At 41.0% G+C, this 14,233-nt stretch overlaps 1 protein-coding gene across 1 annotated transcript in view; it reads left to right on the top strand.

Annotated features, from left to right (window-relative positions):
* ENTHD1 (ENTH domain containing 1) overlaps positions 1-2,359 on the top strand; it is a 121,925-nt gene extending 119,566 nt beyond the window's left edge. The window contains exon 6 of the mRNA XM_023222245.1: positions 1,120-2,359. Coding sequence (XP_023078013.1) covers positions 1,120-1,724 — 605 coding nt within the window. The 3' untranslated portion in view covers positions 1,725-2,359. The remainder of the gene's footprint in view (positions 1-1,119) is intronic.
* The last annotated feature ends 11,874 nt before the right edge of the window (positions 2,360-14,233 follow it).

Here is a 14,233-nt window from a genome sequence, read left to right as displayed (position 1 = left end):
ATAAAATAATGTAGAAAAATAAGCCATGTGTTCTCATTAGTAAGCATCAATTTCCCTCTTCTGTGACTTACAATGAAACTTTTCTTAAGTAGCAGGTTCAGAGTTCACTGCAAAGAGTTTAGAACTGGATTCCACCAATTTGTGTCACATATCATAAGTGAATGTAAATAGACATTCCAGGAAGAAGAGAAAAAAGTTCCATGTTTAAGAAAGCTTACAAAACACTTAAATAAATTACTGAAGATTTCTCAGAACTTTAAATGCACTGATGGACATTGTTAATCTCCTTTTGGGAAGCACAGTATACAATTGCCCAGTTGTATTGACTATGAAGCCTGTTTTTACAAAACATCTTCTAACATCTGAAGGAACACAGTGTTTCTCAGAAAAGTTTGGGAAATAATGATTTAGAATGAAGTGTAGGAGATTTAATGTGATTTTGCCTAAAGGGAAGTAAAAACTTTCCCAAATCTGTAATTTTATGAAAAAAAAAAAAAAAGGCTTAGAATGCTTTTTACTTCACTTATAGTTTCTTGGTGAGAAAAAAATGATTATATACATGTGCTAAAGTGTTCTAGATCTCAGATGTGTTGGACTTCAGTCTTGATTATATTTCACTATGGAGATAAAAATACTTATTTCACTAACTTTTGGGTACTTGTAGTTGGTAGTTCATTTTGCCATAATAATCTCCACAGGAAAAAAATTTAAAAAGTTGAAGGAATCTGTCACAGGTTTCTCACACTTTCTACTTTAAATACCAACTTAAAATGCTGGCAGTCAGTAGAATGGGGTTTAATACTTTTCTGCTCTCTCTGATTAAGTTTAGTGTAAAAATATGTTGGGCAGGGTTTGAGTCAAGATGAGTCAAGATGAATACTGATAATTCTATTTTAGTTTCATTTCCATGGTATTATTGATATATAATACATCTGTAGAGTTTCTTAGTTTCCTGCTTTGGGTTTTTTTAAGCGTATTATGAATAGTTAACATTTAAAATTCTAAGCAGTTTATTTATGTTGAGCCCTTCCGGATAGGCTTTTACATTATAAAATTATTTTAGCTATTACTCTCATTTGTATGTTGCATAAATCTTTTTCTCTCATTTACACATTTTAGTTTCAACTGCCTCTGAGGGAGCATCTTCCTTTTCTCCTTTATCCATGTCATCTCCTGATTTAGCCTCTCCAGAGAAGTCAGCTCATCTCTCATCCCCCATTCTGGCCGGACCTTCCTTCTGGACTTTGTCCCATCAACAGTTGTCTTCTACCTCCTTTAAAGAGGAAGATAAGACAAGCAAGCTGCATCACTCCTTTGCTTCTAGGGGCCCAGTGTCTTCTGATGCAGAGGAAAATGATAGCCTCAATCTACTGGGAATTCTTCCAAATAACTCTGACTCTGCTAAAAAGAATATAAGTCATATTTCTAGTAGGCACTGGGGAGAGTTTTCCACCCAAAATGTAGACCAGTTCATCCCTCTGTCCTGCTCTGGTTTTCAGTCAACCAGAGACTTCCCCAGGGAACCTGAAGCAGAGAATTCCATTAGTGTTCTTTTAAGGGAGGTAAAATGTGCGATCACTAGATTACATGAAGATCTGAGCACAGTGATCCAAGAACTTAATGTCATCAATAACCACCTGCTGAGCATGAGTCTGAATAGTTCACAAATAAGCCAGTCCTCGCAGGCCCCCCAGTCTTCTGAGGGGAGCTCAGATCAGATCTAATCATCACAGTATCTATTTTTGATAGAACTCATGCGGTTCCACTTCCCCAAGACTTAAGTTAATATTGTATAAATTCATATTACTATGGCACAAAAAGGGGATGGTTTAATTTTTCCTTGTCAGGTTTATTAACAAGTATCTTTCAAACTAATAATTTCATTTGGGTGGTTTATTTTTTAAAAGGGAAAGATGTCACCTTTGATAATTTCAGATTTGGGTATTAGTTCATTTGAAACAGAAGAGAATTTCATTCTTTGATGCTCTGTACCTCAAATGGGTTAAGTATTAGTGAAAATTGTGGTAAGACCTCAAACTGCAAATGACTATTCAAGAGCTTTTGGATAAGGAGGCAGAAAGAAGCTCTTTACCTTTCAACTGTATGGAGCTTGTTAACAGGCCTCTGAGGTGACCTAGGAGGATCGAGCTTGGGATACACATTTCACATGTTCTTTTGCAAGTTTTAGGTTCTGCAAACCAAGGGCCAGAAATGTTTTCTTTCTTTCAGAGGCTAGTGTTGGGAGTTAAATGGAAACAAGCAGGATGTGGAGCAAATGTTTTTACTGTCCATGTATATTGCAAAGTGAATTCAAATCCATCCTTTTATTCTATTTTAGAAAATAAATTTGATATTTTTCATCTTATGTGTATCTTTTTAATTCATTAAGACAGCCTTTCAAATAGAAATGTCTCAGTTCTTTATGGGCAAAACAATCCAATTTGGGGATTACGGGCCAGTGATTCCCAACCCTGCTGCACACAGGAATCACCACAGAAACTTTTTTGCTGTTGTTGTTTTATATTTGTCTGAGAGAATAGTGTAATGGGCTCCATGTGCCCACCACTCAGTTTCAACAATTACCAACTCAAGGCTAAAATAATCCTGATTATTTTGAAGACATCCGAAACATTTTAAAAATATACTAATGCCAGGGTCTTGCTCCTAGACAAATTGAAACTGGTTTTCATCATGCAGACTGGATTAGGAGATAAAGGAATTGTCAGTGAAAGGATTTTAAAGCTGGAGGAATTTGGCGTGGTTGAAGAATGACAAGAAGGCTGGTGTGGCTGGAGTGAAGTGAGCAAAGGGGAGAGTAGACAGAGATCAAGGTCATGGAGCAAAGATGACAGATGACATAGGTTCTTAAAAACTACTGTTAGAGACTGGGCATGGTGGCTCACATCTGTAATCCCAGCACTTGGGGAGGCCAAGGCAGGAGTTCAAGACCTGCCTGGGCAAGATAGTGAAATCCCATCTCTACTAAAAATACAAAAAAAAAAAAATTAGCCGGGCATGGTGGCAGGCACCTGTAATCCCAGCTACTCGGGAGGCTGAGACAGAGAATTGCTTGAACTCAGGAGGCGGAGGTTGCAGTGAGCTGAGATCGCGCCACCACCCTCCAGCCACTGGGCAACACAGGGAGAATCCATCTCAAAAAAAAACAAAAACAAACATTGTTTGAGATTTTGGCTTCTACTCTGTGAAAATAAAAATTAGGATGGAGTTTAGGATATAAAATGATATGTGACCTTTGATTCTTTTTTATTTTTTTTATTTTTTATTTTTTTGAGACAGACACAGTCTTGCTTTGTCACCCAGGCTGGAGTGCAGCGGCGCAATCTAGGCTCACTGCAGCCTCCACCTCCTGAGTTCAAGTGACTCTCCTGCCTCAGCCTCCTGAGTAGCTGCATTACAGGGGCCCGAAATCATGCCCAGCTAATTTTTGTATTTTAAGTAGAGACAGGGTTTCACCACGTTGGGCAGGACGATCTCAATCCCTTGACCTCGTGATCCACCCGCCTTGACCTACCAAAGTGCTAGGATTACAGGTGAGAGCCACTGCGCCTGGCAACTTTGATTCTAAATGATTGCTCTTGCTTTGGCAGGAGAACTGGCACAAGAACATGAGGTGATGCAGGTAAACCACTTAGCAGATTGTTGCAGGTATCCAGATGAGAACTGATGATGGTTCAAAGCAGGGAGGGCATAGTGAGGGTGAGTGAGAAGTTATTAGTTCAGGGATTCACTAATGGTTTGGACAAAATACTTATAAGAGAAAGAAGAGTCAATAACAAATTCAAAGTATTGGACCAAGCAACTGAAATTCAAGATGACATTCATCAACTGAGGTGAGGAAGGCTGTAGGTAGAGAACATTTAGAGACATTCAATTTTGGATGTGTTAATTTCAATTATCTGTTAGATAGCCAAGTAGGCACCTGGATGTGAAGCCGAGTTTGCGAGGGAGTCTACATTGGAACAGAGGCAGGCAGTTAGGATTTGGTGGTTATTTAAAACTATAAGAAGAAATGAAATGACCAATGGACTAAGCGTGATCATGGAGAGAAGTCGAAGGCCTGAGCCCTAGGCCATTATAACAAAGATATTAAGAAAAAGTTGGAGAGCCAATGAAGGAAACTGAGAACAAGCCATCACTCAGGCAGAATTAAATAATAGCATGTTGTGTTTGGAAACCAAGAGTATACAGTTGTACACTGAATATATGCTCTTTACATAGATTCACCAATTGTTAACATTTTGCCATGTTCACCTTATCTCCCTCTGTTGCTAAACATGTTTATATATGCATTATATCGATAGAGAGACATGTTTTACTGAACTATGTGAAGGTAAGTTGCAGACATTTTGATACTTCACAACACTTATGGTGAATATACTAATTACATGATCAAGGGTAATTATTATCCAACTTACCTTCCAGTTAATCATTTCTCTCTTCAGCTATGTCTAGTCCATTGTCAAATCATCCATCAGGTTTTAATTAGGTCATTATATTTTTTATTTCTAGAATTCTACTTGGTTCTTTTAAAATTTGCTATAGCCAACAGACACATGAAAAAATGCTCATAATCACTGGCCATCAGAGAAATGCAAATCAAAACCACAACGAGATAACCATCTCACACCAGTTAGAATGGTGATCATTAAAAAGTCAGGAAACAACAGGTGCTGGAGAGGATGTGGAGAAATAGGAACACTTTTACACTGTTGGTGGGACTGTAAACTAGTTCAACCATGGTGGAAGACAGTGTGGCGATTCCTCAAGGATCTAGAACTAGAAATACCATTTGACCCAGCCATCCTATTACTGGGTATATACCCAAAGAATTATAAATCATGCTGCTACAAAGACACATGCACACGTATGTTTACTGCGGCACTATTCACAATAGCAAAGACTTGGAACCAACCCAAATGTCTGTCAATGACAGACTGGATTAAGAAAATGTGGCACATATACACCATGGAATACTATGCAACCATAGAAAGGATGAGTTCATGTCCTTTGTAGGGACATGGATGAAGCTGGAATCCATCATTCTCAGCAAACTATCGCAAGGACATAAAACCAAACACCACATGTTCTCATTCATAGGTGGGAATTGAACGAGAACACTTGGACATAGGAAGGGGAACATCACACACCAGGCCCTATTGTGGGGTTGGGGGAGAGGGGAGGGATAGCATTAGGAGATATTCCTAATGTAAATGACGAGTTAATGGGTGCAGCACACCAACATGGCACATGTATACATATGTAACAAACCTGCACTTGTGCACAGGTACCCTAGAACTTAAAGTATAATTTTAAAAATAGAATTTATGAAAGAAAATATACAACTTGTTACCATTTTGAAAATAAATATCATGTATTTTATATACATGGAAAATGTTAATATTGGTTGCCACTGGTGGTAAGATTGTGAGAAATTACTTCTTTCTTTACACTTACCTATATTTTCTAATGCATTAAAAACTTTGGGTTCTCAAAAAATAAAAATTTAAAAAACATAAAATAAAATTTGCTATAGTTTTATAAGTCAATGTTTATTGCAGATATTTTCAGATATATCTTTACTATTAAGAATATTAACCAAACTAGTATAGAATTCTTAGTGGTAAGAATATTAGGCTGGGCATGGTGGTTCATGCCTGTAACCCCAGCACTTTGGGAGGCCGAGGCGTGAGGGTCACTTGAGCCTAGGAGTTCGAGAGCAGCCTGGGAAACACAGCTAGACTGTGTCTCTGCAAAAAATAGAGAATTTATCCAGGCATGGTGGCATGTGCCTGTGGTCCCACCTACACACGAGGTTGAGATGGAAGGATTGTTTGGGCCTGGGAGGTTGAGGTGGCAGTGAGCTGTGATCTAACCACTGCACTCAAGCCTGGGTGACAGAGTGAAACCCTGTCCAAAAAAAAAAGAATATTAAGTAAGCTAGAGAGTGTTCTTACCAGCAAACTAGTAATAATCTTTTAATATATGCATTTAAGATTATAAATAGCTTAAATGTATAGCTGCATCCCACAAAGCCCTTAAAGTTGAAATATAATTCACATACCATAAAATTTACCTTTCTAAGGTGTATAATTCAGTGATTTCTAGTGTATTCACAAGGTTGCACAGCCATCACCATTATCTAATTCCAGAACATTTTCATCGTCACAAAAAGGTACCTCATCCCCATTAGCAGCTGCTCCCCATACCCGCCTCCTCCAAGCCCCAGCAACCATTCATTTATTGTCTGCTTCCATGAATCTGCCTACTTTGGCTATGTGATACAAATGGAATTATATAATACAGCTTTTTGTGTTTGACTTCGTAGCATCATTTTTTGAGATTCATTCATGTTTTAGCATGTAGCTGACATTCTTTTTGTGACGGAGTAACATCCATTGTATGGATATACCACGTTTTGTTTATCCAGTCATCAGGTGGTGAACATTTGGGTTGTTTACACTATTTGGCTATTGTGAATAACGGTGCTGTGAACATCTGTGTGAATGTGTTTCACTTCTCTTGGGCATATACCTAGAAGTGGAGTTGCTGAGTCATATGGTAACTCTTACGTTTATTTTGCTGAAGAACTGCCAAACTCTTTTCCAAAGTGGCTGTACCATTTTACCATGAGTTTTGGTATGCAGTATTTTCACTGTCTTTTGGCTCCAAATATATTATAATTCCTATTATGAAGAAGTAGAGAGGTATACTTCCTAATTTCCATGCATACTGATAAACTAATAACAACAAAAGTTAGTTCTTATTTTTTGTCAATTTGATATCTCTGCTGTTTTGTGCTCATGGTGTTGTATTTCCTTGTGTGCTTGATTATCTTTGACTATGTGCTGGTCATGATACTTGAAAAAATATTTGTATAAATAATACAAGAACCTGCTTCTTATTCCTGCCAAGTGCCTGGTGTACTGCCACACAGGTTAAGTCAATTAAGGTCATGGCTTAAAGTTCTCTAGAATACGTAGGTTAATCCCAGACTTAAATTCCTCATAAGAGTTGGTTTATCTCCAATTCATTCTCACTGCATAGCTATTAGATTTCCCTTTATTGTAAGGAGCATCTCATGTTAGACTTCCACCTTTATGAAGGTGATTTCTGTTCTTTCACCATCAAAATGGAGGTTGGAATTTGTTGGACTCAGCAAATGCCTTTAGGGAAAAGTGGCTTCTGTGATCATTTACCTATCAGGTGCCTGAGTACCTACTATTTGTAAGGCTCGGTACCAGGCCCTTAGAATACAAAAGGGAATGCAAATAAACTTCTTTATAAAATAAAATAAGAGTTAAATATGAAGACATCTTCCATGGGCTTTCTCCATACATCTGGGAGACGGATTCCTAGGGAGTTACCACTGGGATGCAGCATCCCCTTTTTGTACTGGCTGTACAATTTCTTAGCTGTACATTGCTAAGAGTGGAGAAGGAAAAAACCTCCAGAGACAACCTTTCCTCCCTCCCCATCCCCCTAACCAAAAGATGCTGCATTGGGTATCTTGAATACTCAGAGAAACCCCAGAAATAACTGAGGCAGCCAAAACTATCCCTTTAAGAAACTACCTTCCTTGCTGTGACCTCACTACATGCACATGGTAACCTCAGATATTAACTAGATTTTAGAGAGCTCGTATATTTTAATGCAACCATGCAAACATTTGTTAATTAATATAATTAACAAGCACTTATTTGAGCCTCTATTTAGCCAATTCCATTAAATGAAGAGAACAAAGTTGGCTTAAATGAAGAGTGGCTGTATTCTGATTGACTTGGTAATTATCTTAGATTAAAAATACTTCATTAGATGTTATTCTCTTAAGTACTTTGGAACTTGAGGATCCTATTTTATAAGGCAGTTATAAAGATATTTTACAGTTTGCTTACCATCGAATTACTGATGTGTTCATTCTTTAGATACGTATTAAGCACCTATGATGAGTAGGCAGTTTGCTAGACACTGGGACACCATAGTGGGCAGGACAGGTGTGCTCACTGCCTTCAGAGCTAGTTCAGTGGAGACACAGACAGCTAAGTGGGTAGTTACTGGCAATGTGTAGGTCCTATAAATTTGTGAGCACAGCGTGGTGTGGCAGAGCCTGATAAAGCGTGACAACCCACTCCAATTGGGGCCTCAGGGGATGCTGCGTGGAGGAAATGAAGTCCAAATGGAATCCTGAAGGATAACCAGGATTCAGTCCAGCAAAATGAGCCAGGGGAGAGAGCTCTCTAAGCAGAGAGGACAGCATGTTCAAAAGCTGGGGGCAAGAGAGAACTTGATGAGCTTGGATACAGGATGGACAAAACTAGTGGTGCGTGAGAAATGTGAATCGCCGTGGTTTCAGATTTTATGCAGTGACACAGCAGGTGATGGGTAGGTGACCTGAGCAGACTGAATAAAAGAAAAAGACGAGTGACAATTAAATGGATCATATCGAAAATAGAGTGTCGTGGCCGGGCGCGGTGGCTCAAGCCTGTAATCCCAGCACTTTGGGAGGCCGAGACGGGCGGATCACAAGGTCAGGAGATCGAGACCATCCTGGCTAACACGGTGAAACCCCGTCTCTACTAAAAAAATACAAAAAACTAGCCGGGCGAGGTGGTGGGCGCCTGTAATCCCAGCTACTCGGGAGGCTGAGGCAGGAGAATAGCGTAAACCTGGGAGGCGGAGTTTGCAGTGAGCTGAGATCCGGCCACTGCACTCCAGCCTGGGCAACCGAGGGAGACTTCGTCTCAAAAAAAAAAGAAAAGAAAAGAAAAGAAAAGAAAAAAGAAAATAGAGTGTCAGAGAAATCTGAAGACTAAAGAGTTTCCAAAATCCATTCCAAATGAGTTCATTGTGACAACGGTTTGCCCTGAATATGCAAGGAGTTCCTCCTTTTGTGTGCTTTCATCTTAAAGAGAAAGGGAATACTGAGAACAACTGGGTGAATCAGTTACATATTCAATATACTGGGGACTGGTTTTCTAGGTTTTACTTTATTTTTAATAGAGTAGATTCTGAGATGTGATAAAAAGGGTTTAGATGTGTAGATCTGAGAGATTTTTATTTCTCGCAGAATACCAAGTAACTTGAGGAGGCCAAGCATGTTATTGTGAAGCCAGAAGATATGTGCCACCTTTTATCAGCAGGCAGGCTTAGAAAAGAGAAAATTGGCTCAGAAGAAACTTGGTTTTCAAGATGATTTTGTTTGGTAATTTTGAATTCTGTTTTCTCACTGACGGTGCAGGAAGTTCTCAAAGATATGGTAATTATTGCAGAATGATGGCTTCGGGCATTTGCAGCTATTCAAACAGTAAAATTCCATTATAACATACTACCGTCTACGTGTTCACTTGGGCTGCAGTTGAGAACTTGTCCCCTATACTGTATACTACATCTTTCTTGTAACACAGAACTCCTATAGCATGGAGGAGGAGACATCCTAGAACTTGAATCACAGAGGGCAAAGATAAAGGAGTATTATTGCATTATGTATAGCAGATGCCACATGGTCAGGCTAAATCATTAAAATACTGCCCGTACATTTTTTGGTCCAATATCCTGTTGGGCCTGGCAGAGTTCTTAAACAGTTGCACAGTCAGAAATTGGATAAATTATACTTCCTTCACATTTCTGTTCTTGTATCATGGTTCATTTATTTAACTGAAAAGCTTTCAGCACATCATAAAGGTGGTAAAAGCAATGTTGAGCAGTATATATCAGCTTGTCTGTTGATAAGGTGAGCATTTTTTATTACTCACTATCACTGATTAAATCAACCATCAATAAAATTAGCAAATCGTCAGTCCATATTGCTGCTGAGGTGACAATGTATGAAAAGTCTACTTCGTTTTTATGTTTTGGTTCATCTCACAGGTTATTATTCATAAAGATTGTTCTGATTCTAATTCTGAATCTAGTAAGATGAGTCCTCTGATAGAGTATTTGGGATTTAGAGAGCATTCTAATTGATTTAGCAAAAGCCTCTTGGACAGAATTAGAAGTCTAAGCTATTGGTAGCCTGGAAAATCTACCCCTTCAAAATAAAAGACATGGACTTACACAGATGAACAGAAAGGCCATTCCAGGTGGAGGGACCGGCAGGTCCAGCAAAGGTGAGATGTGAGTGTGTCCGTCCACGCCTGCCGCAGGCCACAGGCAGCCAGACTGCCACCCAGGGATGGTGTCTGTGGGAGATGCTTTCTGAGTTCCAAAGGATGGATGAACAGCTTGGAGACATTCTTACTCTTCAATTTCATTAATACTACTGAATGCAGCCTCTGCTCTAGGTGCTTAAGATGCATTCGTTAATAAGATATTTTTTAAAAGCCCTGTCCTTGTGGAGCTTGCATTCTCGTGGACAGGAGAGAGACAATCCACAGTAAACACAATAAATAAGGGAGTTATGTAGCATATTATTAGCAACAAACATGTGCCATGAAGATCCCAGAGCTGGGAAGGGACAGAAAGGGCTGGGCGACTGGAGGAGGCTTACAGTTTGGTAACACTTGGGCAAAGACTAAAGAAGGTAAAGAGTTTGCCATAAGGATCTCTGGGATGTACATTCCAGGTGGGGGGTACAGCTAGTGCAAAGGCCCTGCTTATAGCTGAGATATTCACAGACTAGCAGGTGGCCAGCATGTGTGGAATGGGATGTGGAAGGAGAGGACGGTAGAGAGGTAAGGGGGTGGGGGCTTCTAGGCCACCACAAGGCCTATGGTCCCACCCTGCGAGAAAGGGCATATTGGAGCTTTTGAGCAGAAGCATGATGAGCTCTGTGGAGTGTTTCAAAGGCTCCTACTGGCTCTTGTGTTGAGAACGGACTGCAGAGGCCAAGGCAGGACAGGGAGGGCGATTAGGAGACTGCTGGGTGCATACTATGTGCCATGCATTATTTTAAAAGTACTTTACATGTATTAACCCACTCAGTCCCCACCACAATCCTTTGAGGTAGGGACTACTATTATACCTATTTTGTTTTATTATAACTACTTTATAGGTATAATAGCGCCTTTAAAGGAAATTGAGGCACAGAGAGTCTAAGCAACTTGCCTACGGTCACCCAGCTATTAAGTGGCGAAGTTGGAATTCAGATTCAGAGGCCACCCTCTTAGCCACAACAGGGCATGAGAGAGAGCACACACTGGAAGAATTTCTCACGTATAGGTTCAAAGGGATTGAACAAATGGATGGCGGGGCTGGATGAGAATCTTGGATTCTATTTCTGGATTACACATGTACAACTTTGGACAGATGAATTATTTTGTTCAGTTCCTAACAGAATGTGCCTAATAGCTATCAATCCCTGAAGCAGGTATCAGTGCCAGGATTATCATTAACAAGATTATCGTGTTATCTAAATGTCGTGGAAGAATCATCTATGTGATTGCATCTGTGTAGCATTTTGTAGATATCAAAGCACTTTTGCACACATTTTCTGTTTTCAACCTCACAACAAATCATGAGCTCATTATCTTCCTCCCAGCCTCTCCTCTGCTTTTCTCTTTCTGGTAATGGCACCAGTAGCTCCAGACACCACTTGGGTCTTTCCTCTTCCTCTCTCCCCAACATCCAGTTCCTGGGCCCTGTTGGTCTGTTCTGTCTTCTCTGGGTCTCATTCCTGCCCCCTCTGTACCACTCACCTGGCCATCACCCTAGGTTAGGCAAATAGTGACCTCACTCCTTTCTACTTCTAGTCCTTTCCCACCGTGCTGCATATTACTGCGGGCAACGCTCTTGACCTCTCACCACCAAACAGACCTCCCTCGAGCAACCAGCAAACGAAGGCCGTGGCTTGACATAAGCTAGAGGCAGTAGGGTGAAAGAGGAGAGATGGAAAAAGGTTGACAGACATAAGAGAAGTGGAAAAGGTTCCAGGACTCAGAGATTGGTTAAAAATGGGGGGTGACCCATCGAAAAGTAGGCAAAGGAATGAACAGACACATCTCAAAAGAAGACATTTATGCAGTCAACAAACATATGAAAAAAAGCTCATCATCATTGGTCATCAGAGAAATGCAAATCAAAACCACAATGAGATACCATCTCACGCCAGCCAGAATGGCAATTATTAAAAAGTCAGGATACAACAGATGCTAGGGAGGCTGTGGAGAAATAGAAATGCTTTTACACTGTTATTGGGAGTGTAAATTACTTCAACCATTAGGGAAGACAGTATGGTGATTCCCCAAGGATCTAGAACCAGAAATACCATTTGACCCAGGCATCCCATTACTGGGTATATACCCAAAGGATTATAAATTATTCTACTATAAAGACACATGCACACGTATATTTACTGCAGCACTATTTACAACAGCAAAGACTTGGAACCAACCCAAATGCTCATCAATGATACATTGGATAAAGAAAATGTGGCACATATACACCATGGAATATTATACAGCCATAAAAAAGAACGAGATCATGTCCTTTGCAGGGACATGGATGAAGCTGGAAACCATCGTTCTCAGCAAACGAATACAGGAACAGAAAACCAAACACCGCATGTTCTCACTCATAAGTGGGAGTTCAACAACGAAAACACATGGGCATGGAGAGGGAAACATCACACACCAGGGCCTGTTGGGGTGTGGGGAGGGAGAGCATTAGGACAAATACCTAATGCTTGCAGGGCTTAAAATCTAGATGACAGGTTGATAGGTGCAGCAAATCACCATGGCACATGTACACCTATGTAACAAACATTGTTACATGTACACCTATGTAACAAACCTGCACGTTCTGCACATGTATCTCAGAACTTAAGGTTAAAAAAAAAAAAGAAAAAAACCTTAAAAAATAAAAATAAATGTTAAAAATGGGGTTGAAGCAAGCCAGGTGCAGTGGGGCCTGTAGTTTTAGCTACTCTGGAGACTGAAGCAGGAAGATTGCTCGAGCCCAGGAGTTCAAGGCCACCCTGGACCACATAGTGAGACTGTATCTCTAAATAGGGATGAGCTCCAAAATTCCGGTTTAATAATAATAATACTAGTTGACACTTAATGAACATTAACCACGTCGTGAGCATGTTGTAATCCTCTTAACGACCCTACCAGGAAGGTATTAGATCGTCACGCTGTATATGAGAAAACAGAGACTAAAAAGAGCTAAGGAACTTGTCCAGGGCCACACAGGCAGTAGTCAGGGTCAAAGCCAGACCTTGAACCTGGTCTTCCTTAGAGCTACACACTGCCTCACAGTTGGTGCCATTGGCTGGGCTAGGCACACAGGAAGAAGGGAAGCGTGTCCAGCCGGGCCATGCCTTGCTTCTTCCTTCCACCCCTGCCCCTCAGTCTCTCCTCTCAGGCTGCCCCAGTCCCACTGTCAGAGCTGCTGGGTTGCAGCCGCACCCCAGACCCTCTGGATCTTCTTTCGGTGGCTCCTGTTTCTGAAGGGTTGTCTGCCTCCTCCCACACTCCCCCACCCCTTCCCTGCCCCTTTCATGTCAAGACCCACATTAGCAGAGGCTGGGACAGGAGTAGAACATTTTTAGAGCTGGTTTGGAGAAGAAGAGCCTGTCTCAATTTCTCTTTCTCACCTAATCAAACCTTGAAAATGTCACGGAGCCCCCACACGCTTTAATTGGGGACTGTTGTCACTGCTTCACCCTAGGGGAGAGTTTTCATTTACTCCAGTGGGGTCTCTGTCTCTGGAGTATGTAATATGCTCCTGAAAATCACACAGAGCAACCCAGAAATAGCCAACAGAGACTAAAGGAAAAAACATACGCATTCAGAGACATAAAGCAATAATATGTCTATACTCCTGAAAAATAAAGTGGGGGCACTTAGTAGTGTCTCTTTAGTGGTTAGTTTCATCATCCTGCGCTGCTGCTGGGTGTCTGCTTTCCTGCCACACGATTGTGCAGGGGAGTGCCCGGGAGGGCCACCAACCCCCAAAGAGCAGCTTCTGTTAACGCAAAACCTGTTCTGTTCCACCTGTGCACGCCCTCGCCACCTCCCCAAAGCCAAAAGTCGGGGGGAAATGAGGAACAGCACCTCACTGGATTAAGCCAAATGTGAGGGTAAACACAGTATGAAAAGCACCCATTCCAAGGATAAAGAGAACCAGCAAAAGAGGAAAACAAGCCCGTCACCCCGCACCAGTCAGAAGGCCAGGTTCAGCCGTTCTCACACGAGAACACATCTAACTCCTGGGGACTAGCACCGCCGAGAGCTTCTCTCCATTTCACAAGGTCAGAATGGCAAGTCAGTTACAGACC

The sequence above is a fragment of the Piliocolobus tephrosceles genome, chromosome 19 (assembly GCF_002776525.5).
Source record: "Piliocolobus tephrosceles isolate RC106 chromosome 19, ASM277652v3, whole genome shotgun sequence".
Taxonomy (NCBI): Eukaryota; Metazoa; Chordata; class Mammalia; order Primates; family Cercopithecidae; genus Piliocolobus; species Piliocolobus tephrosceles.
The sequence above is the reverse complement of the archived record's forward strand: the minus strand, read 5'-3'. Positions and strand labels throughout refer to the sequence as shown.